The sequence below is a fragment of the Sturnus vulgaris genome, chromosome 3 (assembly GCF_052056855.1).
Source record: "Sturnus vulgaris isolate bStuVul1 chromosome 3, bStuVul1.hap1, whole genome shotgun sequence".
NCBI lineage: Eukaryota > Metazoa > Chordata > Aves > Passeriformes > Sturnidae > Sturnus > Sturnus vulgaris.
Genome location: NC_142245.1, coordinates 6785565 through 6813437, shown reverse-complemented (window position 1 = coordinate 6813437; position 27873 = coordinate 6785565). Strand labels below are relative to the sequence as shown.

Sequence of the window (27873 nt, the reverse complement as noted above, 5' to 3'; positions counted from 1 at the left end):
CACGCGCACGCTCCCCACGTGACCGCGAGGCCCCGCCCACCCTTTCCCGGCGTGCCCCGCGCCGCCCCTCGACCCCGGAAGTGCCGCGGGTCCCGCTCGGCGCGGCGCGTCCCGCTGCCGCCATGGGGGTCCCGGCCTTCTTCCGCTGGCTCAGCCGCAAGTACCCCTCCATCATCGTCAACTGCGTCGAGGAGAAGGTGAGCCGGCCGCACGGCACCGCACGGGCCCGCTGGTGGCCGTCCCGCGAGGTCGGGGCCGGTGAGGCTTCACCGGTGCTGAGCCCCCCGGTGCAGCATTCCCGGTGCTGAGTGAGCCCCCGCTGCCGAATTCCCGGTGCTGAGTGAGCCCCCGCTGCCGAATTCCCGGTGCCGAGCTCCCGGTCCCGGTGGTGGGTGGGTTGGGGCTTTGTTCGGGTTTGGTTTTGGGGAGGTTTGGAATTTTTTGCGGACTTTGAGACGCCGGTGGTGCGGGAGGAGCACGTGGAGGCCGGAGCAGGGAGGGAATGGGGCTGCTCCTCCGATTTCCCCCTCTCCAGCCCCTCCGCTGGAATTCCAGCCCTTCCCGGCACCCTCGGCTCTGCCTTCGCGCGGCTTTCCCACCCGGAAAAGTCGGATTTGTGGTGAGACTTTAGCAGGGGAGCAGTGGGAATGCTTCTTGCTGTTTCCTGGATGTTTTTCGCAGTCCCTGCTTTTCCACGACTTTTTGTTTTTGGGAATTAGGAGCCGCAGCAAGCTCTGGGATTTGCTGGGAGCACACGAGTGCAGCTGCCTGTCTTGGAAAGAGCAAGGAAATGCTTTGAAATCAGCTCCGGGGTCTCTTTCCAGGCACACAATCCCAGCATCCTGCTCCAGGAATGGGCTCGGGAAAGGCAGGGCAGGAATGAGAGGGAGCTGAGCTGTCCCTTGGAGCTGCAGGGATGTTCTCAGCTCCCAGTGCTTCACTAACTCAAGCTGTGGAATTTTTGTGCCTTGCTTGTTATTCTCTCAGCCTCGTCTTTCATTATTAGTTGCTCTCCAGCTTCCTGCTTTACCCTGGGGCTTTATTTATTTATTTATTTTTTTTGGGAAAGCCCCAGGATGTCACACTTCGTCCAAGACTCGAACCAAGCCTGTGCTCTTTTAAGCTCGAGCAGCCTCGGGGGCTTTTGTCTCATTGCTGGTGTTTCCTAGTTCAGGATAAACATCTCCTGGCCAAGCAGGGAGCTGATTATTCCAAGGGCATCCTCTAAAATCTGGCTTTCCAGATTCCTGGCAGCAGCAGCAGCAGGAGGTTTCAGTGGAGGCTCTTACACAGGATTCCACAGGTGCCTTTCCAGGCAGCATTGCAGCTGAAATGATGTCTGTTTATATGGGGTTTTTTGGGCTGTTTTTTTGTTTTGTCTTGTTCTTTTTTTTCTTTCTGGCACATCCCTGCAGCCAGGAGAATGTTGTGACATCCTATGGGACAGGGAGGATGGGGGGTGGTCTCCCAGGATTTGGGAAGTGACAAGTTCTCCTCCTCAGGGCTAACCCGAGCCTTTCTGAGGAGGAAAACTCCGGAGTTCCTGCTTCCCCAAACTGCTTTTCCAAACAAGTTGTGTCGTGCTTTGTTGGATTGTACTGGCTGGGATCTTGCCCTTCCCTCTCTATGGTTTGGAAAATCCAGGCCGTGTGCTGGGGCTTCTGCCTCTCTGCTCCTCCCTTCCTTCCCTTGGGGAAGCAAAGACGTGGAAGGGGATAAAGTGTGGGGGAGATCAGGGAGGAGGGGGTGAGGTGGTGGAATTCCCAGCTGAGGCTGCCAGGCTGCTCAGCTCTGTGCTTTTCCAGGCTGTTCCTGCATTTCAGCTTCAGGCAGTGAAGCACAGGTTTGGTAAAATCGTGAGTTTTATGCTGTGGTTTTATCACAGCTGTGATTTCAGGCCCTCTCAGCAAGGTGGGAAGTTTATTTTACCTGTCATTGCTAGAAGTGAGTTTTTAATGGGGGATAATTAAGATCTAAGAATCTGTCTGGGAATTTTTATGGAGGAAAAGGAGGGGGTTGTGGGCTTAACAGTTTCCCTTAATGCCGGGCTCCAGCAGCACTGGCTCTGCTGATCCCTGCACCAAACTCCTGCCTGCGACCTGAGCCTCAGTTTAGGGGCTGTTTAAGGGCTGGAGAACCCTTTAAGATCTGTCATTGAAAAGCAGCCACCATTTAAACAGCAATTACACCTGTAACAGCTCGGGGCAGTTGTCTCTAGGAGCAGGTTTGCCTTTTTTCAGCACATTTTTGTAAGTGTTTAATAAATCTCTGTGTAATCAAAGCTGCTCTCACGTTTAGGTTTGTGCAGCCCTGGTTTTACCCACTGTGTGTCCCTTTTTTTTTTTTTTTTTTTTTTTTTTCTCCAATCTTTAATAACTTAGCTTGTGCCAGCCAAAGTTCTTTATTAAAATGAGTGGAAAGACCCAAGAAATTCCTTGAGTTGGATTTGCCCTAAGTGAAGTGGCAGCTCCTGCTCTCCTCATCCACGTTGCCTTGTTCCAGCTCAATTACAGCCAGGACAGCACGTGGATAAATCACATTCATTATCATTTTTTTTTTTTTTTTTTTTAATGTTCAAACCTGGTCATAAATGTGAGAGTGGGCTAGGACAGCAGGGAGAAGCTGTAGTTTGCCTTCCTGTCGTTGAATTTAAGCTTCTCTCACGATGTAATCAGCTCTGTGTGTGTTTTAGGATTGCTGTAAATCTCTCTCTCATCAGAAATTTTGTATCTCCCGGTAGCTTGTCTCTTTGAAATATTGAAAAGTTGATCCTTCTTCTCTTACCTTGCTAGATTAATCAGGTTTAAGAAAAAGAAATAATCTCCTTCTTAAGCTGAGCAGGAAGAATGAGAGGAAGATCTTGAAGATAATAAAAAAAAATCCAGGAGAGAATATTCTTAATCAAATGGCTAGGAATTAATAAAGCTGCAGCTAAAGTATCGTGTTTGAAGATCTGTTTTCAATGGTTTCAAAAGAGGCTGTAGATGAGAAGTGAGCAGTTTAGTTATATCACAGGAGATATCACTGCCACTACTTCAGCCTGCCTTCCCCAGGGCTGGGCTTGGGAAGGGGGGGCTCGTTTTCTGCCTCAGAACACCAGGGATTCCCTCTGAACCCCATTTAGCTGGGCACACAGGGTGGGCTGGGGATCAGGGAGAATCCAGATTTTGTGCACTGTTTGCACCAACACTTCTTTTCTGCTAACACCAACCTCATTTAGTGTGTGTGTGTGGAGAGCTCAGTAAAGGAGGCGAAATTGGGGGTGGCATCTGCCACGGATAACCGTGCTGAATGTCAACACCAAACCGAGGGTTTAATTTTGGGGGTAAAAAATCAGCCAGCCCTGCTGCTGCTCTTCCACCTCTGCGTGTTTTACAGCCCAGAAACTCCTGTAAAAATCGTCGGGCTTTCCCTTGCTCAGCTCCTCTTGCGTGCTCTTGGGGTTTAATTTGTGTGGGTTACACTGTGGCTGGTGGAAGGAAGAATCAATGTTGCAAATTACTGCCTTCTGAGCAAACTAACCACAAAAGCAAACCGCAAAGGCCTAAAGAAAACAACCCTGAAATGACGGTGAGGAAACAGAAATGACCCCGTGGTTCTTGAAGAATCCACTGCTGCAGCACTCCAGGAGTATAGGTGGCTCTAGGTGATTTAGGACGAAGAAATAATGAGATGTGGGGGACTTTTCTTGTCAGCAGAAGTGAGCACTCTCCCATAACCCAGCACTGTGTTTTGTGGTTAAAAACATCTGTGGAAAGAAGTGCTGCGTGATGGTGCTCACTGCTTTTTTTTTTTTTCTCCCGCCGCCTTTAAAAGCGAAGCAGACTTGTGTGCATTGACAGGTGCTGGTTATTTGTGCTGAAATCCTCGTCCCCTCTCCTTCCCCAGGCCAAGGAGTGCAATGGTGTCAAGGTCCCCATCGACACCAGCAAACCCAACCCCAACGAGGTGGAGTTCGACAACCTCTACCTGGACATGAACGGCATCATTCACCCCTGCACACACCCCGAGGACAAGTGAGGCCCTTGCTTTGGCTCCTTGCAGCTCTCGTGTCTCTTTGCTGGCAGCATTTCAGGTGTTCCTTTGGCTGCTCTGTGTTTTAGGCCAGCTCCCAAAAATGAAGATGAGATGATGGTGGCGATTTTTGAGTACATCGACAGGATCTTCAACATCGTCAGGCCGAGGAGACTCCTCTACATGGCCATCGATGGGGTGGTGAGTGTTGGCATGCTCTCTTTCCAGCTGGAAAATCCTCATCTCCCCTCAGCAGAATGGCTTTTTTTGTGCTGGAAAATCACCTGCTCCCACGTGGCCAGGGGTACCTTCCACTGGCACAGGCTGCTCCATCCAAGCTTCCCAGCAGAGATCAGCTCTTTGTAATCACTTGTGTCCCAAAGCAGCTCTCAGGACAGGAGAGAGATTGTCCAGATGCAAAAAAAAGTGACCCAAGCTCTCCTGTACCCTTTTTTTTTAGGCCCCACGTGCCAAAATGAATCAACAGCGGTCCAGGAGATTCAGAGCCTCGAAGGAGGGCATGGAAGCTGCTGAGGAGAAGCAAAAAATCCGACAGGAAATTCTGGCCAAAGGTAAGGCAGAGGATTTTCCATGAGAAGGGGAGGACAAGGCCGGGGAAAGCTGAGTCCGTGTTTTCCAAAGAAACTGAGACAAAACAAAATGTCATCTTTTCTTCTTCAGTCTCCTGCCTGAAATGAGTTTGTGTTGAGTGCTCTTAATTCCTTTTGAAAATAAATTGAACAGAAGAGCAGGGATAAATGCAGTGAGAAACAACCAAAACCCTTCTGGAAGGAAGTAGACGTTTGTAGGGCTTGATGAAAGGAGGATTGAGGCTTAAAAAGCAGGCATCAGATGGAAATACTCTTGCACAGGGATAATAAGCTGCTAGCAAGGGGAGTTACTTGACAGCAGAAACTCTGAATTCAACGAGGAAACAAAAGTCAGAGCAACTTTTGAGGGTGATGGTGACACAGCTGGAGTGAGAGGGGAGTGTGTTGCTGCTGGCTGGGCTTTGAAATCCCCCTGCTGAAGTAACAGTGTCTGTAAATGTGGTAGCACCTGTAGGACAGAGGTAATACAATGGAAAGAGTTCGTTTGTTTAATGAAATTCCCACAAAAGCAAACAGGTTTCAGGCAGTTAATTATTCCCAGGGGAGCTGTCTGGGTTTTTCTCCTCGTGAAAATGTTGGCAGTGGTCCCTGTGGATGTAACTGTGCTCCCTGTTTCTGTTGCTCCAGGTGGTTTCCTGCCTCCGGAGGAGGTAAAGGAGAGGTTTGACAGCAACTGTATCACCCCGGTGAGTGGCCTGGCCCTGCACCCTGCCATTGCCAGGGGCTGGATGTTGGTTTTGATCCCTCTCCTTCCCTCCCCGTGCCGTGCAGGGCACCGAGTTCATGGACAATCTGGCGAAATGCCTGCGCTATTACATCGCTGAGCGCCTCAACAGCGACCCGGGCTGGAAGAACCTGACCGTGAGTGTGCCACTCCCACCCTTGGGGCACATCAAGGACACGATTGGGCTGGGCTGGGATCTGATTGAAGAGCAGGAATTGGGCACATTTGGCTCTTGGGCTGATATCTGCTGAGATCCATTTCCATTTACTGTGGTTTCACTGAAGGGCAAGGAGCAGTTGGCTCTGCTTGATTTTTTTTTTTTTTTTCCCCCATCAGACGGGGGTGGGTTTTATAAACACTAATTCTCCTCAGGGTGAGGAGGAGGGGGTGATGAGATCGTGTTTCAGAGCATCCATGAGCTCAGTCTGGGAGTTCTCTAGTGCCCATTTCATTGCCCTGACAATTTAGCAGGACAGGGATCGTTTCGGCTCCAGCCTGGAGCTGCTAGAGCCAAGTGAAGGCCTCTTCACCTGCTCCTTGCTTGTAAATAAATTTCATCTTCAATCCCAGTATTTGAGCTCAAAGCACAGATTAGAATGTCAGGTATTCAGAAGTCAGGTGCTGTGTTCAGTAACTGAGTTACTGGGTTTTTCCCATTAATTGTTGCCGTGATTTGAGTGTTTTTCAGGTTATTTTGTCAGATGCCAGTGCTCCTGGTGAAGGGGAGCACAAAATCATGGATTACATCAGGAGACAAAGAGGTAAAAGTCCAATGAATGTGGACATTTTAAGTTAAGATATGCTCAGTAATTATTTATTTTGCATGACTTTAATAAAATGAAATTTTCTTTTGTGCAGCTCAACCGAACCATGACCCAAACACTCACCACTGTCTGTGTGGGGCTGATGGTGAGTTCTCTCTTGCTTGTGGTTCCTGGGTAATCACATCAACATCTTGCTTGAGGCAGAATCCACTTTGCTTCTAAACCTCTTTTTTTTTAAAAAAAAAAAAAACCAACCCAAACTTGATGATATTTATCCTTAATCACGTTTAATTCCTCTCCTTTGCTTGGTAGCTGATCTGATCATGCTTGGCTTAGCTACACACGAGCCAAACTTCACCATCATTAGGGAAGAGTTCAAACCAAACAAGCCCAAGCCCTGTGCTCTCTGTAACCAGATGGGGCATGAGGTCAAGGATTGCCAAGGTCTGCCCAGAGAGAAACAAGGAAAGGTAAGAATTTTGCTATTTCTAGCATTTCTTTAGTCTGTAGCCTATAAGGACATTCTCAGATTGTTCTTGCTGTTGGTTTTAGCTGAAGCAATTGTTGCTGGGAATACCTGGCTTTCCCCTTGCAAGTAAAAATACAAAAGTGTCGTGTCAAACCTGATGTGCACACTTGTGTTTTGTTGTTTGGCGTTTTTGCCTCTGAATGAGAACAGACCATCAGAAACCGGGCAGATGTGCACAAAGCAGCAAAACACAGGCTCGGCACAAGGGCTTGGGAGCCTGTTTTTGGGTCTCCCTCAAGTCCAGTCGAAGCAAGGAGAGCTTCCAGGAGAAGCTCTGGGATGTTTGTCCAGATGTTTCTGCTGCTGCTTGTTGTTGTTGTTGCTGTGTGTGACGGGAGTCCCCTCTGTTCCAGCACGATCAGTTTGCAGACACCATGCCGGTCTCGGAGCAGGAGTTCATCTTCATCCGCCTGTGTGTCCTGAGAGAGGTGAGGGGCAGCAGCTCGTGGCTGTAAATGCCATTCCAGCCCTGTGCTGTGTTCTCTGAGCTGCCTGTGTGTGTTTTTGTGTTGCAGTACCTGGAGAGGGAGCTCACCATGGCCAGCTTGCCTTTCACTTTTGATTTTGAAAGGAGCGTCGATGACTGGGTCTTCATGTGCTTCTTCGTGGGGAATGATTTCCTCCCTCACCTGCCCTCTCTGGAGATCAGGTAGATGAGAATCCCATTTCCTGTCCCTGCCAGAACATCTCCTGTTCTTGTCACTGCCAGGACTCTCACCCTGTGCTTTGTGTTCAGGGAAGGAGCCATCGATCGCTTGGTTAACATCTATAAAAACGTGGTGCACAAAACCGGGGTGAGAGCTTTTCCTTTTCCTTTCCAAAACATCCATGTCTTTGCCACCAAACGGGCTTGGTTTTCAACTCTGCTCTTCTCTGACCTGCAGGGCTACCTGACTGAAAGTGGCTTTGTGAACCTGCAGCGGGTGCAGATGATCATGCTGGCTGTTGGGGAAGTTGAAGACAGTATTTTCAAAAAGAGGAAAGACGATGATGTAATTGCTTTGCTGTTGTTCTGACACTCCTTTAAGAGGGTTAGAAAAAGAAAATCCCCCCAAAATTTGTATTTACTTCGTTATAATCTCTGATGAATTCTTCCAGGCTCAAAAAAGAACCTTGTGCTTCCAGCTGAGTTTCTTTTCCTGGAAATGCCAGTTTGATGTTCAGGTTTTTAGTTGGCCCAGGAATCACAGAGTAGGAAATGCTTTCCCTTGAGCCTCTTTTCCTGTTTCTAAGACTGGAATGCCTCTGTGACATTTCTTTGAGGCAGCTCTGCAGTGCAGGCAGTGAGTCTGTGTGCATTGACACTGCTGTCACCCTCAAGTAAGGCTGCAGCTAAATTTTGTGGATCCTTTAAATCATTACCAGAGTTTTGGGGCTTTTTTCCCCCCCATAGATTTTCATGGTAGGGTAAAAAATTCCATCCCATTTCTGTGGGATTTACAGACACAAGCATTGACCCCTGTCTTACTCAGAACATTCCCTAAAAACCTTGTGGTGTGGTCACTTGAGGATTACAATGAAATCATTTGCCAGAGAATCTGTCAGTCCTTGACTGACTTTATTTCCCTTTGTTCCTCCTTTAGGATAACTTTAAAAGAAGGCAAAAAGAAAAAAGGAAGAGATTGAAGGTAAGTGAATTCCTTAGCCAGTGCAAAAACTAGTAAGAATATATAAATGTCTACTTGAGTTTTTGTAGTTGAAACTGCAGGTGTAATCATGGTGTTTGCTGGCCTGGGTGTAAACTATCTCAAAGTTTAAAAAATTTAAATTAGGTTGATTTTTTTAAAAAAAATTTCCATATTTTTAGAGTGTGCCTTTGTACATTTCCCGTTAATCTGAAAATGGTGAGAGATCATCACCCCGGTGCTGGGGAGATCACACAGCTCTTTCAGCAGCCCCTGTGTGTGTTTATCTTGCAGAGGGATCAGCCTTCCTTTATTCCTGGTGGCCAGTTTTCCCCTCAAGCGCTGGGAAATCGATCCAGCCCTCAGGCAATCTGTAACCCTCGACAAGCTGCCTTTGAGATGAGGATGCACAACTCTGTGAGTCACAGCTCCCTGTTACCCACAGGCACTTCTTCCTCTGCCCCATCCCTGAAAAGCTCAAACGTCATTCTTCAAGGAAGATTGAAAGTTCTTTTCATCACAGGGATGTGTGTTTTGTCTCTGGAGTCTAAATACAATGTGCTTTTTTTAAGGTGTGGTTTCTGCTGCTCTTCCCTTTTAATCTCAGAACTTTTTTGCGCCTGACTCAAGCGAATTAGTTCCTTCATGGAACAGGAGACATTTCTTTTAGGCTGTAATATTCAAATAGATAGATTTGAGAGGAGTTTCAGAGAGCAGCTGTGAAGGGACTCAGAGTGTTTCTGGCAGTCCTGAGTTGGAAGCACGTTTTTCTCACTCAAATGGAAGTTGTATCAGAAGCTGCAGTGGTGTTCCAAAATTAGAATATATTCAGAATGACGTTTTTGAATCGATTCAGGTCGTGCTGTTTATTTCATCCTTTTTATTTCTCAAAGCCAGTGGCATCTTTGCCTCTGTGCATCTTTTTAACAGGGATGTGGTTTTCCCTTTTGCCCCTTGCCTTTGATGGGTTAAGGGCTGGGCAGCCTTTGCCTGGAGTTGTTTGGGGTTTTTTTTTGTTTTTTTTTTTTTTGGAACTGAAGAGAAGGCCTGTGATTATCACAGAGCTGTTAATTTTAACTTCCATTTTTAAAAGCCTAATAAATCCTCCTCTTCCTTCCCCTATTTATCTGTAATAATTCTGACCCCAGACAACTTCAGCATCTCCAAACACCAGCCTGACTCCTGATGGCAGCCCGTCCCTGGGAGGAGGAATTAAGAGGAAACCTGAGGACAGTGACAGTGAACCCGAGCCAGAGGATAATATCAGGTGAAGCCATTTTTGGGAGCACTTTGTTAGCAAATTGCCGAGATGGATGCAGCCTAATTAATGCCATTTAGCTGGGTGCAGCAGTGCCTTGGATGCTTTGCTGTGATCTTTTTATCCAGCTGTAATTAACGTGGAGGGTGAGGATGTGCAGTAAATTCCAGTGAGAATGGGTGAGCTCTGCCTGTTCAAGCTAAGCATCCAGATTAGTATGCAGGCAGCTCTGCAGCCTCCCAGCCAGGGCTCCCTCTGAGACCCAGCCTGGCCAGACATTCCCCGAGATGTGAGCAGAATTCCAGGCTCTTCCTGCCATCCTCCCTCGATTCCAGTGCTCCCCTGCAGCTCTGGTTTGTCTCTGAGTCCTTGCATTGGCACGGGGAGGGTGAGGCAGGAATTTCCTGGGAATTAACCACCAGTGAGTCTGCCTTGGTCAAGGGTTTCACTGAAGCTCTTGCTGTTTGAGTTCCTGAGAAGTGCAATATCACCATTCTTGCTCTCATTCTTACTTTCTTTCCTGATTTTTATTTATTTCTTGATTTATTTTAAATCAAGCAAGCGGAATTTTTATATAAAATCATTAATTTTAAGGAGAAATGATTCCTTTTGATTTCCCATCCGAGGGCTTCTAAAAGAAGCTTGAGCAGTATGAAGGAACTGTGGTGATTCTGGCACAGTTTTTTAAGCTTTAGTAGCTCAGAATATTTTTTCGTGTCCTTTTCCGGGTGGGAATGAATTCTCTGCTTTTTATTGTAAATAAAAAGAACCGTGTTGATGTCCTAGATACGACCACTCTGTTTGTGGAAATGTATTCTCTATTTAGAGCGACTTTGAAACCAGAACAAATTGTTGCAGTCAGCTGCAGATGGGTTTTATCTCACAGAAGAGTTTTTGAATTTGTGCAAGTGTCTGCCTGCCAGGCAGCTCAGAGCCTGCAGATGTTCTTGACTCCATCCCTCAAGCCCTCAGTGCCTGGAGCTCTCTCCTTGCTCACCTGCTTTTCTGGAAGTCTTGAAAGCATCTTCTGCATTTGCTTGCCTTTTATATTTGGGGATAACAGGAAAACTCTCAGTTCTGCCGAGAGTCACGTTTTCTCCCGCTTCTGCTTTCCTGCTTTCATTTAAACTCTATCCAAACAGCAAATGGCTTTGGTTTTTTTTCCAGTGCAGAGGTGCCTGTGTGCAGGCTCAGGTGTTACCCGTGCCTGCTTGTGTTGCAGGTTGTGGGAGACGGGCTGGAAGCAGCGCTACTACAAAAACAAATTCGACGTGGACGCCTCGGATGAGAAATTCCGCCGCAAGGTCGTGCAGTCCTACGTGGAAGGGCTGTGCTGGGTGCTCAGATATTATTACCAGGTAACCCCAGGGTGCTGCGAGGTTTGGAAAAGCTGTGGGCTTTTTTTTGGAGGTTCTGTTTGGCACTGGGGGTCGCAATGAGGCCTCGGCATCGCTGGAGATGCTGAAGGAACAAGAACGTGGCACTCGGTGCTCTGCTCTGCTTGGCAGGGTGGTGATGGGTCACAGAGGTCTCTGCCAGCCTCAGGATTCTGGTTCTCACATCCAGCAGCAGCACTTGGTGCACAAGAACCTCTGCTATTTCCCCTTTCTCAAAAATAATGACATTGTTCTCTCATTCATTCGTCTGCAGAGGACACAATGTGGAATGGCAGCAAGAGCTGGCAGGGGACAGAGTTGTCAGTCTGCTCTGCAGATTGTCATGCTGCTCCATGCAGATTGCAGCAATCTGTATCTGATTTAAATCTTTTGATAATTGAGATGTCAGATTGGCACGAGATTAGTGAGCCCTGGTGGGGTTTGTTGCACTCGTGGTTAATAAGGAGCTCCGTGCCCTGAAGGCAAAGTCAGCTAGCCTGGCTGTGTGAGTTTGGAGCTCCCACACTGGGCTGTCTTCTTAAAACTTCATCTTTTTCCTCAGTGGCTGCCACCTGTCCAGCTGGGCAGACAGCTCACGTGCCAGCAAAATTCCAAGGGGTTTTTTTCACTCCCCACCCTTGTCATTTTGTTCCAATGTGTCCCCTTCCCTCCTGCTCGAAGCATTCCTTGAGTTTGGGGCTCTGGCTCATGTGTTGTGGGGGATTCAAATCAAGTTGTGGTTTTTTAACCATGAGAGTTTTTTAACCCTTCAGTGGTACAGGAGCTCAGAACCATTCCAGTCTCTTGTGTGGGGATGGAGCAGCTGGAAAATTGCTCCCTGCTCACATGGAAATGAGGTTAGGGGGAAAACTCCAAGTAGGGTTGCCTGAGGATCTTCGTTTGGCTTTTTTTTTTTTTTTTTCTTTTCACCATAATATAAAAGTTGACTCCAATAACTACTGCTGGCTGTCCATAAAATTTGTGCCAGAATACATGACATGCCTTTCTATTCCTCCAGAGAGCTAATGACACAGGGCATGTCCCACTAGAGGGAACACGTGTCTGGAGATGGGGGGAAAAAAGGAAAAAAAAAAAAGAAGAATGAAAGCAATCCACCTGGCTTTTGAAACATTCTCTTTGAAGGAGCACGGTGAATAATTGTAGGTGCTGTAATTTGGTACCAAAAATACCACTGGAGGAGCCTCGTTGACATTTAATTGTTCAGAACTGGAAGTCAAAATAGTAGTGGGCTTTTGTTTCAAGTGGTGCTGCTAAGAAAAATAGCTGAGGAGGTGGAAGCTTGACTTAGACCCTGTGGAAACACATTTCCTTGGGGAGGTGCACGGCGTTCTGCTGTGTTTGAGGCAGGGAAATGAGAGGGGGAAGAGCAAAGTGCTACTCCAAGCGTGCCAGGAGTGCTGCCTCTGGAGAGAGGAGCACCAGAGGAAACCGGAATTGTTGTCAGCAGCAAATCCTGGTCACCGTGTGAGCAGCGTGGGGGGCTCTGCTCCCACAGCTCCCCACGGCAGCACCGGGCTTGTGCTGTGGAAAAGAGGGGGTGCAGGCTGCTCTCTGCCATGCTTGGTGACTGGGCTGCGTGGTGTCCAGCTGCTGCTGGCTCTGATTTGGTGTCTCTCACCTCCCTGCCCCAGGGCTGTGCATCCTGGAACTGGTACTACCCCTTCCACTACGCCCCCTTTGCCTCGGACTTCGAGGGCATCGCGGACATGCCTTCAGACTTTGAGAAGGGCTCCAAACCGGTAGGGATGCAGCTTTTATCCATCCCTCCGTCATCCCTGCATCCCTCCCTCCCTCCATCATCCCTGCAGCCATCCCTGCATCCATCCCTGCATCCCTCCCTCCATCATCCATTCCTGCATCCATCCCCTCCCTCCATCATCCATCCCTGCATCCCTCCCTCCATCATCCATTCCTGCATCCCTCCCTCCATCATCCATCCCTGCATCCCTCCCTCCATCATCCATCCCTGCATCCATCCCTGCATCCATCCCTGCATCCATCCCCTCCCTCCATCCCTCCTGCTGCTCTGCCCCCCTCATTCCCAGTGTCCCACCCGTGCCTGTGTGTGCTCTCCACAGTTCAAGCCTCTGGAGCAGCTGATGGGAGTGTTCCCAGCTGCCAGTGGGAATTTCCTGCCGCCCACCTGGAGGAAACTCATGACAGACCCGGTGAGAATCCCTGGGGAGATTGCAGTGGTGCCTCAGAATCATTCAAAGTGATTTCTTGCAATTCAGATGGCATTGCCCAGCTCTCTGACACTTCAGGTGCTTTAGTTTCCTACACAAATCTTAGATGGGGAGCAGGTAACTTATCCTAATTACCTCTCCTCCTTAATTTCTTACTTTAAATCTCTGGGTGTCCATCCCCACTCTGGGCTTAAATGGCTTTTAATGAAAATGGCTGTTTCTGTTATCTGTTATTTTGTTTTTGGCACCACGTGGCATTCTGAACCCGTGTCAAAGTTGGCTTTAAGGGTGAATTGTGTTTTCTCAATTCCAGGAATCAAGCATCATTGACTTCTACCCTGAAGATTTTGCTATTGATTTGAATGGCAAGAAGTATGCTTGGCAAGGTGAAACTTCAACTTTGTTGTTTTTATTTTTTTTTTTAAATTTTTAGACGTTAGTCTTGAAAACCTGTAAAAATAGAAAGAAATTGGAAAATCATCTTAGTGAGAAAACACTGCACTGAGTCACAGAAGTAACTTGTTGTGAGGACAGGTATTTTACAGCAGGTGTATTTCTGAGAAGAAATTAGTATGAAGAGCAAATTATGGTTCAGTAACTGGTTTTGCATTGGCAATGATTATTGGTAATTTCAGCAGTCATTCTAGATTTGTTCATTTGTCCTGAACTAGATTAATCATTCTTCTGTTTTTATCAGCCTCAGCGTGTAATTGTCTTTTGTCTCCTTTGCATTTAATTAATGGATCTCGTTCTGCTCAATCAGTGGCTCATTAGTACTGTGCCAAAAATACTTGGGGGAATACAGAAATATTTTGGAGCACACAAAGAATGGAAAAAGAGCTGCAGCATTTATGCAGCTTTTTCCTTTCTTTAAAGAACATTAATTTCCAAGCTCTGCCAGCTTCTGTGGCTGGCTGTAATTTACACTGCAGTTTTAGCTTTGCAGTTTGAGTGCAACAGGTTTTGTTTGAATAAAGGCACAGAAAAATCTGACTTCTGCCCTGTTTCTTGGCTGAGGGACCTGATCACAGCTTGCCATGCTGCTGTCTGGTTTTGGGGAGGTTCTGGGATTGTTCAGCAAGTTTGGTTTTTTTTGCCAGGTGTGGCTTTGCTGCCCTTTGTGGATGAGCGACGCCTCAGAGCTGCCCTGGAGGAAGTGTACCCTGACCTGACTCCTGAAGAGAGTGAGAATTGGGGTGCTTTGTTGGAGGATTGGGGTGCTTTGTTGGAGGATTGGGGTGCTTTGTTGGAGGATTGGGGTGCTTTGTTGGAGGATTGGGGTGTCTTGTTTCCACCTATGAATTTCATTGTGTTTGGGTCGGGTTGAGTTTGTGACAAACTCTTGCCCAGGGGTGCTGCAGGTGATCAGTGATGCTGGGTGCATTTGTTTTGTAGCACTTCTTTGTTCCCCTTCTGAAGGGGTTTGGGGTTGGTTTTTTTTTTTTTTTTATCAATTCTGTCTGTGTTACTCTATTCCAAATTCAGCATTCCTGCTCTGAACACAAGATTGCCATTCTTTTGCTGCCTGCCAGCTGTCCTTGGCACCAGCCACGTCCTGCTCTGGGCAGACATTGTCTTTCCTGTGTTCCAAGCTAAACCAGGGTGAAACTTGGCTTTGGTGGAGGTGTCACCAGGGCTGTTTTGCTGCCTTCTCCCGAGCTCTTGCCCCATTCCCATCGTTTCTGCAGGCAGGAGGAACAGCCTGGGTGGTGACGTTCTCTTCGTGGGCAAGCACCATCCCCTCTGTGACTTCATCGTGGAGCAGTACAAGAGCAAGAACACGGAGGTGGGTGGCACTGGCTTGCTCAGGGGGGAGCAGGGAGGTCTGGAGGGCTGCAACTGAGAGCTCCTCTCCCTCCACAGGCCGTGGACATCCCTCCAGAGCTGTGCCATGGCATCCAGGGAAAGCTCACCCTGAACGACAACGCCGTCCTCCCCGATCAGTGAGTGGGGTCCCTCCTGCACTTCCAGCAGCAGAAACGGGGTTTTTTGTGGCCTCAAGGAATAAATTAAAACTCCTGACAAGGCCACGTGTGTCTGTCTGAGTGTTCAGACTCAGCACATGTTACCTCCAGCACGGAGGAGATTCCCCAGCAAGTGAAATTTGCATTCCGTGGTCCCTTTTTTTTTTTTTTTTTTTTTTTCTTTTTTCTTAACCTCTCGTCTTGGCCTTTCAAGCAGCCTCAGATATCTTTAAAACACTCTAATGCATTTGTTTCTTCGCTGAGGAATCTTTGTTTGTTTGTCATTTCACCTGTGGAAGGCTGGTTTTTATGCCTTTAGGTATTGTTCTCCGAGGTAAACAAGGCCTGGGTAATAAAAGTGGTCGTGCTCAGTGGCCTTGTTCAGTGGAGTCGTGTTTTGGCTTCTCTGCTTTTGTGTGGGTGTTAATGTGGGCTGATGTGACTTCCCATTAGTGCACACTGCCCAAAAACCCCACAACTCTGCTTTTTATATGCTAAAGCTGCATTACATCAGAGAAAAATCCAGGTAGTGATAACTTCAGATGTATTTTGGCTTTGTCCATTTAGTCTGCAGCACTGAAATCAGGGCTGGTCCCAGCTACACATACTATATTTTTATTTTTCTGGAGGATGCATGCAGTTTGAGGAATGATCAGTGTAATCTTCTCCTGGTAGGACACACACTCATTTTTTTTTTTTCTCCTCTGACTGTGCTCAGGGATACAAGTAGGAGTTCAGTGCACAAACACTGCCTTGGCTGGACAGCAAATGTCCCCCAGGTCCCTCTAACAGACACTTCTCTGTGAGGAATTCCACCAAGTCAGAGTTGTTTTGGAGGGAACAGGAGCAAGAAACTTCTTCCTCTTCTAGCCAGAGCCTAGAGAAGAGGTGCAGAAGAGGTGGCACTAAGAAATAAGGATGCAGCCACTCCAGTGCTTGTAGGAGCACTTGGTTTAGGGGTTAATTTTGAAATAAATGTTTTGCAGGCTTAGTTGGCAGGGCAGCAGATGGTGAGAAATGTGTTCTGTGCTGTTCTAACAGAGGCTTTTCTCTGCCCCAGGGTGGTGGAGTCTCCTGTTCCCATGCTGAAGGATCTGACACAGAACTCTGCAGTCAGGTCAGTGAACTCTGGCCTTTCCTGCCAGGGTGTGCAGCACTCAGAGCACTGAAAACCACTCGTGGTCCGTGTCATTTTTATGTCCAGAGAGGCACAGCTTGGTTCCACCACAGAGAAGTCAGAACTGCTGAGCTGTGCCTTGCCAGGACACCTTAGGAAGCGTGTCCTAAGTGGGGATGTGGCTCCTGTGAGGGATGATTTAAAGGGAGGGTTTGGAATTGTTCTGTCACAAGGATTTTTCCTCCTGTCTCAGAGGTGGTATGAGCAGCCAGGGTGCTGCTCCTCAGGCTGAATTTTCCAGGAAGCCATTATTCTCTTTCCTTGTAACCTCATTATTTCTTGGTGCTGGAAAACATGAATTCCAGCTGGAAGAGTGGGATGATTCTGCTCATCTGCTTGCTTTCAGCTTTCTTGGTAACAAAGCCAAGTGATTCCTGTTTCACTTTTTGTCTCCATTATGCAACGAGCCTAATAATCCTCAAATACTTTCTTCTAGCATCTCGTTCAAAGATCCACAGTTTGCTGAAGACTTTGTTTTCAAGGCCACAGTGTTACCTGGGGCAAAGTAAGTGTCAGCTGCCAGCTTTCCAATCACTCAATTCTGATTTATCCATCTGAGTATTTGCTCTGCTAAGTACTTATGGGCCTGTTGTTCAGGAAACCTGCTCCAGTTCTGAAGCCAGGAGACTGGGAAAAGACCAACAATGATGGCAGGCCTTGGAGACCACAGCTTGGCTTTAACAGGGACAGGAAACCCGTGCATTTGGACCAGTCAGCATTCAGAACCTTGGGGTAAGGCTGCCTCGCTGGGGTCACTGCCCTCCTTTTCCTTTTTAAATTAAAACAAGGAAAAGGGATGGGCATGGAGTGTCCAGGCTTTAAAAATTAAATGGGTTTCCATGTTGAGGAGTGCAAGGAGCCGTGTGTTTGTCAGAGCCAGAGATGAGAATGCTTTAAAGGAGTCAGGCAAATAAAATCTGGCAGATAAAATCTGGCAAACCTTCTCCATCCTGTGGCTCTGGGGGAGTTTTTAGGAAGGAGAAGCAGGGCTGCACTTGAGAACCCTCTGGCATGTCACAGCCCCAATAAAAAGCAGAGCTGAGCATTCCCTGGCGTGCCTGTGCATCCATCCCCGTGCCAGCAGGGAGGGAGAAGGGGGGGTGGGCTGTGCTGGCAGAGGGGGATCAGCACAGCCTCCTGAGCTGTTCCCTGGCTGTTTTCTCCCCGTGGCAGGCACACGATGCCCAGGGACAGGGCCATGCCAGGGATGTATCCCAACGCCATGCCGCTCGGAGCCTACGGCAGCCCCTACGCCAGGCCCCTCATGGGCAGCCAGCAGCAGATCCCCAAACTGCTCTCAAGTAAGTGCCCTCTGCCTCCTGCTCCTCTGCCTGCCTCTGATCTTTAGCTCTTTTCACCTGCTTGGCTGTGCTGGAATGCCATCTGGGAGGGAGAATGTGGGGAATGGCAAGGCAGAACCACCAGATGGCAAATTCATCTCTACAAAAAGAGAATATTTACGTGGTTTTGGGAGCCCAGCAGCCCCTGTGCTGCTGTTCCTGCTGAGAGCTGGTGTGTTGTGGGAGCAGCTCCAAAGTGCTCTGTCTGTCCCATGTTCCTGGAGCTGATCCTGCCCGTGAGGCACTTGCCCAGCTCTCATCCTTGTGCCACAGACCGGTTCAAACTGAGGAGGCTTGGAGCCACTGCTGGAGGAGAAGCCTCAGTCCATCTGTTGGCCTTGGAGAACTGTCTGGTGGTCTTTTTCCACGAGGCACAGGTTGCTGGGAGAGGAGCCAGGAGGAGCTGCAGGGTCCTGTGCCAGCCACGCTCTCCAGAGCTGCTCTGCTTCCGTGGGACACTGCAAACCTGCTCTCTGGCACTTCACTGCGTTCTGTTCCTCCTCCTCCTCTGCTAAGACACCCAGCTGCCCTGGGAGATGAGATTTAAACTCTTAATTAGCTTCTCATTTGCACTGCCTGCAGCGTGAAGTCTTGGCGGTGCTCGGCTTAGGGTTTGGGGATGGTTGTTTTCAGTGCCTCGTTTTTGGGGGGCTGAGAGCAGCTCATGTCCATCAGGAGGGTGGATCAAGCAGCCTGAGGGTTGTGTTGCTCTCCAGAACCATTCTCAAAACCCATCCTGATGCCTGGCTGGAGAGTGAGGCCCCAGCTCACCTGAGATTGTCAATGCCGAGTAAAGCACAGCTACGGTCAGGCTTGCTTAAACCTTTGTTAGTTTTCTAACAGAAAAGAAACAGCCCCAGATTTCTGCTGGGATGTTCACCTGCCCAAAGATTGGAGCCCATCCCGGATTAGGGGTTGTGTGGGTCTGGTTTCGAGCAGAGCTGTGAAGGTGAGCCTTGGATCCCAGAAATGTTGGGGTTTTTTTTGGGCACGAATGCCACCACTACAGGTGAGGAGTGTCAGCAGCTCCCCAGACCCCGCTGCAGCGAGATCTTTGCTGAGGGAACAGTCTGCCCGCAGGGTGTGGGTGGGAATTCAGGAAACCACAGCCGGTGTGGCCAAACCCCTCCCCGTTGAGTGGGACTGGTGCAGAGCAGCTTTCCCCTTGGCTTGTGCTGTTGTCACCGCAGTGAAATGGGCCCCGAAGGGCCAGGAGCCACCTCCTCCTCAAGAGCCTCAGGGCTGGGGGTGTTTCCTCACCCACTGCTCCCTGATTTGCCTCGGATGTGCCAATTTTCAGCTGATGAATAATTGTCCGTGCTGATAACTCGGGGAGTCAAGTGCAGGGTGGCAGCGCTCTGGGAATGGCAGGTTCGGCTCCTGCCGTGCAGGACATCTGATTTATGACTCGCCTGGCAGGCAGTAAACTTGTCAATTAGCTGCCTTGGAAAAGTGATTTTGATTAGTGCAATCAGTAAACACAAAATCTTCTCTTTGATTGCCACCCTGATTAGATAAATTGTTACTCGAGGAGCTGCTGGAGGAGGCAGTTTCTTTGGCCTTATAGCTCTGGGAAATGCCGAAGTTTTTCAGCCTAAGGAAAATATTAATTGTCATTCCTTCCTCTTTTTTGTACCTTTCTGAAGTGCAATTCGCTGCTCCAGGCTCTCTCTCCCTCCAAGGTTGTTCTGTCAGCCATACAAATGAATGGGGGGGGGGGGGCTTTAAATATTTGGATGATGATTTCATTGAAGTCTTGCTCAAACTGAGCTGCAGGAAGGTGTGGTTACAGCAGCAGAGCCAAGTCCTTGCTCCTGTGGGGAGGAAGGCTCTGGAAGCGAGATGTTCCCAGTGTTTGTGTGATGCTGCTGTGAAACTTGGGAATTATCAGAAACAGAGAGTCGTTTTAGGATATTTTTGATTGAAAGTTGTGACACTCGGGGGCTGTCCCCAGCTCTTGATGATATTTTAAGATATTTAAATTTACATTTTCCCCTAAAGAGCGTCGTGGGTTCTGTTGCCCTCGCCTTGTATTCCAAGATAAGCATGGCTTTGTGTGGGTGCAGCCTGTTGAGGCCTGGAAAAGCCCTCGAGATTCCCAAGCTGATCAGCAGGGAAGTGCCACTTCTCCAGCCTCAGTCCTGCCCTGCTTCAGGCTGGGAATGGGCTGGGGGAGAGGAGCACTGGTTGGTCATGCTGGGGATGTGTGTGTGTGTGTGTCATCACATCCTGCCTCACGTGGCTGTGTGTACAGGTGGAAATCTGAATAAAATAACCCAGCGTGGGGGATAAGTGAAGAATTGTGGGCTGCATTGGCTTTGCCCAGCCAGGAGAAGAGCAGGGCTGCAGGGGTTGGGAGTTTGTTTGGTGTTCTCCTCGTGTGGAGCTGGGCCAGACAGCCCAGCCAGAGCTGTAGGAGAAGAGGCACAGACTGATTTATTTTCTCTTTCCTCCAGGGAGTCCAGGCTGCCGTGTGCTGGCCCCTGGCAGCATGGCAGGGTGTCCATTTATCCAGCTGCTGGAGCCAGCTGTTGGAATTAGGTCACACTTGAAGGCCATCAGAGGTGTCAGTGAAACTGGAGCTTTTGATTGAGGAGTGCTGGGGGCTGCCTGGGTGCCATTGAGGAGCTGCTGCTTTTATCCTGTTTGCTGACCAGGTTATTTAGAAGGACAACAAGCATTTAATTGCAGGCCCTGTCAGAGCAGCCTTGCTCTCCTGCCTGGCCTTTGTGCCGGGCTGGTTTGGGTGGCACAGACAATGGGAGGGTGGGTGGTCTCCTGCACGCCAGCTCTGGGGCTCTGGCCAAGGTTTTAACCCGAAAAGGCTGAATTCAGTCTGATCCCATTATCTGAGACGTCGTTAACAGGTTTTTATTGGTGTGTTATCACTTTGAAATGCACCTTTGCTATCGTTTGTATTTATTAATTCTCTATGCTTTACATCCTAGATATAACTGTATTTACCTCAATAAAACAGAATCACCCCCTTTATTCCATTCCATTCGCTGGTTTAGTTGCCTTTATGGAATAACTCAGGCCAGGCAGAGGGAAACTGGCCCATATTTTGACTGTGACAGATCTCAGTTGGCCACAGACGTGGTGTGTGGTGGTAGCACAGTGGTGGGCGTGTACTCGAGTGCCCGTGGTTTTTTTTTTTTTATACAGCGATGAACGTCCTGGCAAGAGACAGAAACATTAAAGGGAGCTGTTAGGGTGACAACACAAGGTTTTGCTAATTCCAAAATTCAAGAGGAGACACCTGCGCAGCATCTGAGCACTCGCCAACGCTGGCTGCAGCAATTAAAATTCATAACTCTCCCTTGTGAAGCTTATTGGTGGTGCTAGAGCCAAAACAAAGTTGCATTTTCTCAGCTGACAGCACGACTGTGTCCAAGGCAGCAGCAGGAGTGGCAGAGGAGCGAGCCCAGCTCACCTGGGTTGTGAGTTGTGAGTTGCTGTCTCTCATTTTCCCCTCTCGTTTTGCTCTCCAGATCTCCGTCCCCAGGAGTCCTGGCGAGGCCCCACGCCCTTGTTCCAGCAGACACCACAAAGGTAAGGCAGGAAATGGGCACTGGGCTCTGCCAGCCTGCCCAGCCCTTGCTCTTCCCTCCTCTCTTGGGAATATTGTGGTTTAGAATCCTGGAAGCAGTGCTGTAGGGCAGGTTTGTGGTTTTTTTTTTTTTTTTTGAGTTAATTAATGTCCGTGGTTTACTGATGTTTTGAGAGCCCACTACGTGGTGTTCATCCTTTAAAAGGCTCGAGGACTTTGTATTAAAAAAAAAGGAGGGAAAAACACTTTCCATTAAAACTCAGGCTTCAAAATTAACTTTACTGTTGGTGCTTTGGTACCGTTCTTGGTTCTTTGGCCTTTATCTTATTGAAGCTTTTGAGATACTATGAAATTGAACACAGAGAGCTTAAAACTGCATTAGATTTTGGACAGGCTAAACAAATTTCTTTTTAGGAGGGCTGTGGAGCTTAATGAGGCATAACTAATGGTGTTCCACTTTTATCATTCCTGTGCCTCAGCCGCAGCATTAGCACAGACCAGCCATTGATTCTTGCTACAAACCTCTTGAAGTCCTAATCAGCTTCTTTGGTACAAGTTTTTCAGGCCTGACAAGCCCATTGTAGGGCAGTGTCACTGTAGGTCAGTAGTTATTAGTTGCCACTGAAAACAGTTTCTTTAACTACTTAAGGCTGAACTGAATTAAATGCAGAAGGGACTCGGGGAAGGATTATGGAATCCGCAGCCCAATAAGTGCCATCGAATGGAAGGAATGTGACATGGTTTGATAATCAGGGATGTTCTACATGCATCCCCTCGTTCATGGCTCCTGTGTCCTCTGCTGGGGTGGGCTCAGCAAACCCTGGCTACCTGTGGCACCTAGGAATAATGGCATTTATTTATTTATGTTCGTGCAGGAGGGAGAGGAGTTTCTGCTCCGAGGCCCAGCTTTTTTTTTGGGTTTGTTTTTTTTTTTTTTTTTCCTTTCCCCCTTGGGTTTATTTGCAAACGTTTCACCATTGAAAATATGGGCTTTGGGGGAATTTATTGAGCTCTCCACAGTCACTTTCCATGGCAACCATTTTGATCCCCACTGAAATAAGCCTGGCTCCCTTGCCCTGTGCCTCATCTGTGTGGAATATTGCAAGGCAAGATTCATTCATAATGCAAACTTTAATACTGCCTGGGCCATGGGACTCGCCACTCCCACCCCTTAATTAAACCCAGTTTATATACTTTTATTTGTGAAGGGCTGCTGCAGGTCTGTCCCTTGTCACTGCCTTCCCTTTGTTGCACTGTGCAGGGTTTATGAAAAGCCCTGAGGATAAGTAGCTCTGCCGTGTTCTTGGAAGGTTTTGGATTTGGGGAGCAGATCAAACGTGCTTAGAGCTGATGTTTAGTTGCTGTACTGAGACTTAAGCACAAGGTTAAACACTCGGTGCAGGAAAAAGGATCTGAACCTGTTGATGGCGTTTTGGGATCCCTCTCCTGTGTCCTGACATTCCTGGGCACTGCAGAGATTCCTTTCCATGCTCTGGAGCCAGTGCAGAGTTCATAGGGAGAGACTGATGGAAACGTGCCCTCAGCTTAAACAGATCTTTTTTTTTTTGCTTAGCCCACTCATAGAAATAATTTCCAAAGGTGGGAATGTTCTCCTGGCTGAATTGAGTTGCTGGTGTGACCCCCCACCCCGGGGTGTTCCAGGTGATGTTGTGTTTGATTTGTTAAATACCCCCAACTTCTCACAGCTAAGCTTTTAAACAGTTTAAAAGGTTTAAACTCCGTGCCAAATAAAGGTTAATGTCCAAAGAAATTTGTGTCAGACTTCCCCATTCCAGGCATGGAGCAATGCTGGCCTCAGTCATATTTATCACCAGCTCTTGTTGTAGAGGCAGAATGATTGTTAATGAAATACAGGTAATTCCCAGTAGTTTTCCTTCTGGCTGAGCAGTGCATATTTCCTGGAGAATCTGCTGTTTTCTGGGAATCATGAGGGGAAAAAACTTAGTACTCAAAGTGCTTAATCAAAAGAAGTGAGTATGAACTTAGAGAGTTGATTTTGAGAGTTTAGTCCCCACAAATGTGAAATGTTCTTAGCTTTCTTTTTTTTTTCGTGAGGAGTGATGTGTAGTGCAGCAGATAAACTTGGGGTGCAGAGTCTCTGCTCTTTGCTGTCCCCATCCCAAATTTGGGGTGCAGAATCTCTTCTCTCTTCTGTCCCCATCCCAAATTTGGGGTGCAGAATCTCTGCTCTCTGCTGTCCCCATCCCAAATTTGGGGTGCAGAATCTCTGCTCTCTGCTGTCCCCATCCCAAACTTGGGGTGCAGAATCTCTTCTCTCTGCTGTCCCCAACCCAAATTTGGGGTGCAGAATCTCTGCTCTTTGCTGTCCCCAACCCAAACTTGGGGTGCAGAGTCTCTGCTCTCTGCTGTCCCCATCCCAAACTTGGGATGCAGAATCTCTTCTCTCTGCTGTCCCCATCCCAAACTTGGGGTGCAGAATCTCTGCTGTCCCCATCTCCTCCAGGCTGGCCCTGCTCTGCTCAGCCAAGTCCCTCTTCAGAGAGGTCGGGGAGGATTAACTCTCTCCCCTCTCCCTGTTTTTCCCTCACATCATCCTGCAGGACCCACCTGCTCTGAATCCTTTAGGGAATTGTCCCTCAGCTGTAACAACCGGAGCATTTCCCTAAATATTTTGAATCGAACAATGTTGGCCTCCTCCTACCTGTTGCTGCCTAATTGTCACTTGGCAATGGGCACTTGAGGGAAATGAAAACATTTCTTGCTGTGGGTAATCCGGGGTGGCAAACGGGGCCATAATGGATGCGGGGTCTGCGTTCCCATATAAACTGTACACCAAATGTCAGTCAGCCCGTGCCAATTAGTGCTTATGTTGCTAGGTCACCGTGGTCAATTGAAAACGGCATCAATAGAACTTGAAAAGGTTTCTTCCCGATCAGACCTCCTGACATATTGAGCAGAATAATGGATGGGAAAAAGCAGCCAAGGCCCCTACCCTAGATTCCGAGCGCTCGCCCTAAGAATTCATTTGCAACCTGCAATTAACTGGGAAGAATGGGCTCCCAGAAAGAGTCTGGGCGCTCAGAGAAGAAAGCCCCCGGCTCCTGTGTGCCACATGTTTGCTCCTGGGCCGCTGGGATGGCCCTGCAGGCAAAGGTGCGGGGGGAAAACCTCCCGGCGAATTGGCGCGATGCTCCGCGGGCGAGAGCTGCCAGCGGCGCGGCCCCGAGGAAGCTTTGGGAAGATGCTCCTGGTTCCTGGGCAGAGCTGGGCTGTGCGTGCCGAGCTGGGGGACGAAAAGGCAGCGGCGGGGTTGGGGGTGTGTGCTCTGTTGTTCTCAGCTCCGTGCTCTCTCCTGTCCCAGGACCGCCGGAGCCGCTCCTCTGCTCGCCTGGAACCGCATGCTGCAGTCCCCGAACCAGTTCCAGCCCGCCCAGTACCAGGGCCTGGGGCCCATGGCGTACCCGCAGAGACCCGAGGAGCGCATGGACAGGGGCAGACAGGTAGGAGACGAGGTTCCCACCGAGGTTTCCCCCTGCCTTGGCAACGCTGAGCTGGCTCCGGTGTCACCGTGTCACCCTGCTGGCACACAGCCCCCAGCAGCGTCCTGTGACACCCCTCGCTCCTTCCTCCTGCAGCCTGGGGCATCGTCAGGAAACTCTTGCCCACTGCTCCTCCCGGGTGCACGTGTGAAATGTGGATCCTTACAGCCTCCCCACGGTTTCCTCCGCTCTGTTTCTCTGAGCTGAAAAAGTCCTTAATGCAAATATCGGGGTTCTCGTAGGCAGAGGAATGAAATGGCTGCAAATGGTGTGGAAATAGCTCTGTGTGGGTAAAAGGAAGAACCTCATCCCAAATTACGGGTGACTCGGCCAGCAGTTCATGAAAATGCCACCGAGTGAAAATGCTGCTTGAAAGCAGCAGGTGACTGTGCTTTGGGAATATTCCTGGGGGGTGTGATCCCAGTGAAACATGACCTGCATACACTGTGGTACCAGAACTCGAGGTGTTTACGCTGCTAAACACTCATTTTAAATACATTTCTGATACCTAGATTGAGCTCCTAGTTCTGCTGCTGTTGGTGGGAAGATTAGTGACCAATCCCGAGGAGGAGGAGGAGGTGGTGACAGCCCCACTGCTCCATCCTTTATGTGGAAATTAAGGCACAAACTGCTGGAAATGTGCCTTCTGCTGGGGCCCGGTTCAGCTCAGGACAAGTCACTTTTTAGTCACTCCTAATTTTAATTTTCTTCCTGCCAGCCTGCCCACCTGCCCATGCACCTCATCCACAGTTAAAATGTATTTTAGACTCCACAGGTTGTGACTGGAGGGAGGCAGAACTCTGTGCTTGGAGCACTTCATTCCCAGCCTTAACCCGTGGTGCCCAGCAGCTGGAATCGTGGGGGGGGAGAGGGAATGGCTTTGCAGTGGGGGCCCGGGGGGGGGGGGGTGTCCCAGTGAATTCCCGCTTGGAAAGCCCTGTTGGAGGCCTGTGGGTGTGCACACCACGGCTCTTGGCCAGAGCACAATTCCCCTGGGGCTGGCACGGACCCACCTGCGGCTGCAGGGAGCATTAAAACCCAGCAGTGACAACCCTTCCGTTTTTATTCACATGCATGATGAGTTCACGATCAAATCTCTTAGCTCCAGTGAATTTGCTTCCTTAAGAAATTCCCTTTGCAGTCGTGCTGCAACTGTTTATCTGCTTTTAAATTTTTATGTTTTGCTGCCTTTTTTTTTTTTTTTTTTTTTTTTTCCCCTGTTCTTGTTATTTTTAAATGAACTTTCAGATGTTATTATTTCCTCGGGGCCGAGTGAAATGAGAAGGTACCTGAAAGGGTTTAGGGTGCCAGCCTAATCATTGAATCCAGCCTTGCTGCCTGAAAATTTCAAAGCTTTAAAGCCTTGAAAAGGGATTCAAGTGGAAGTGGTGACACGTAGCAGCATAAATAATTATCTTTGGGCCCTTTCACCTCTGAATTCTTTTTTTACAGCGTACAGAACATGGTCTGAAGAGGTTAATAAACGCTCTGCTGCCGAGTGCTTACAAAATTAATGCAGCTGCCATGGATCTGGGGGGCTCCCTGGGAGTGGGGCTGTGCTGCCTCCCGGCTCTCCCAGAGACCCAAAGGCTTCCCGTGGTTATCCTGGCCGAGGATAGGGGGATTTCTCTTTTAAAGCAAGGGAAGGAATCCCCTTTTTCCCCCCTCCCCACCGAAAAGCCCCGGGTAAAGAGCAAAGCAAACCCATAACTGGTGCTGGTGCATCACCTCGAATTAACCTGCTGGGCTCTGCAGTCTTCCAGCTCTGGAAATCACTTCAAATGCTTCCCTGAAATTTTCCCATGGATTTTTTTTTTCCCCCCAGGATCCTTGATGTACCAAAGGGCCGAATTTAAGTACACATCCAGTTGGGAGTCATTTCCAAAGCGGGATTTGGGTCTCTTTGACCTCTTATTAAAGCTGGGAAACGCCTCCTCTGCGACAAACAGAGCTTTCGTTTTTTTTTTCCTTAAAATATTTCTGTGCAAAAATGCTGCCCCACGTGTGGCCAACGTCTGTCCCTTTGCTGCTGAGGTGTCACAGGTGGGGAGTCCCTGCCTGGGGCTGGATGGATTTCTTTGGGATTCTGCAGCAATTCTGTTGTTTTTGGGAAGTGGGGGGGGGGGGGGGGATGCTCAGCCTGGATGCAGAGGATGTTTTGTCCCCGTTGCTTGTGGCGCCTCCAGCTCTCCCCTCTTGTTTGCCCGTGCTGCTAATCCCAAAAATAAATGCTCGCTTTTGTTTGTTTGTTTGTTTGTTTGCAGGCGTACGGCCTCGGGAGGCCCTACCCTCTCCCACCTCCTGCAGGAAGGTACAGCTGGAATTAGCCCCTGCCTCCCGTTCGTGTTATTTTTTTTTTTAAACCATGGAAGAAACGTCCGCGGTTTTTTTTTTTTTTTTTTGCTTTTTGTTCTTTTTATTATTTGTGAGGGGTGAGGGAGTGGGTGGGTAAAAAGGAAAAAAAAAAATGAAGCTGTCAAGCGCCATGCCTGTAGTTTTTAAAGCGATGCCTGTTTTAAATGTGCACATTTCTTACGGACCTGATGATGAATTTTTTGGGGAGGGACTGGGAAGAGCGGGAGCGCCGCGTTGTCCTCCTGTGCCTGCCACCGATGTGGACAGAACGGCCAGAAATGGGATTTTAGCAACTCCTGGAGCAGACCCGGACGAGGCCCTCGCTGCTCCTCGCAGAGACAATGGGATTTTCGGACTCTGAAGTAAAAACATTTCAACTTTTACAGACGCGTTTTGTCTGTTTGATACCTAATTTAAAATAGCTGCCAAGGGCAGAGGTTCCATTCGTTTTTAGCACTCTTTCTAGGGGTTTTTTTCTGTGTGAGTGTACCAAATCAGTAAATATTTTTATTTGCTTTATAAAGTGGCTTTTGAAATTCTGAGCCGTGCCGTGTGGTTGATTTCCAGCCCCCTCCAGAGCCTGCTTGCATCTTTTACCTGCCTGCACCCTTTCCTGCTGATTTATTGGGAAATAATTCCACCCGGCCTCTAGCATTTAAAATATTTGTTAAAGGAAAAAAAAGGAGAATCCAGTTCGGCTTTCCCTTTGGAATTTCCATTAAATCCAGGTATTGTGGAAATCAGTGAAGTTCCCAGTCCTGCTCTCGGTGCTCCCTTCTTCCCAAGCATCCAGGTGCTGTTAATCACCAGCAATGTGGGGAGAGCCCCGTGTAGCCTTGGAAGGAAGAAATCATCAAC

General features: G+C 48.7%; 1 protein-coding gene across 2 annotated transcripts; it reads left to right on the top strand.

Annotated features, from left to right (window-relative positions):
• Positions 1-63: 63 nt before the first annotated feature.
• On the top strand, positions 64-27557 carry XRN2 (5'-3' exoribonuclease 2). 2 transcript variants are annotated; one of them, XM_014895161.2, is made up of 30 exons: positions 64-197; positions 3889-4016; positions 4104-4215; positions 4475-4586; positions 5253-5311; positions 5397-5486; positions 6038-6110; positions 6208-6258; positions 6426-6583; positions 6996-7070; positions 7158-7291; positions 7379-7436; positions 7527-7634; positions 8226-8270; positions 8562-8684; positions 9416-9534; positions 10748-10883; positions 12554-12661; positions 13001-13090; positions 13422-13494; positions 14209-14292; positions 14797-14894; positions 14972-15051; positions 16133-16189; positions 16686-16754; positions 16847-16981; positions 17423-17550; positions 21081-21141; positions 24483-24621; positions 26925-27557. In XM_014895161.2, exons 1-30 carry the CDS (start codon positions 123-125, stop codon positions 26985-26987), a joined length of 2841 nt encoding a protein of 946 aa, XP_014750647.2. In that variant the 5' UTR covers positions 64-122; the 3' UTR covers positions 26988-27557. The 2 variants fall into 2 exon arrangements, with proteins under 2 accessions (XP_014750647.2, XP_088016963.1); XM_088160837.1 differs by lacking the exon at positions 26925-27557 and adding an exon at positions 24757-25006.
• Positions 27558-27873: the final 316 nt, after the last annotated feature.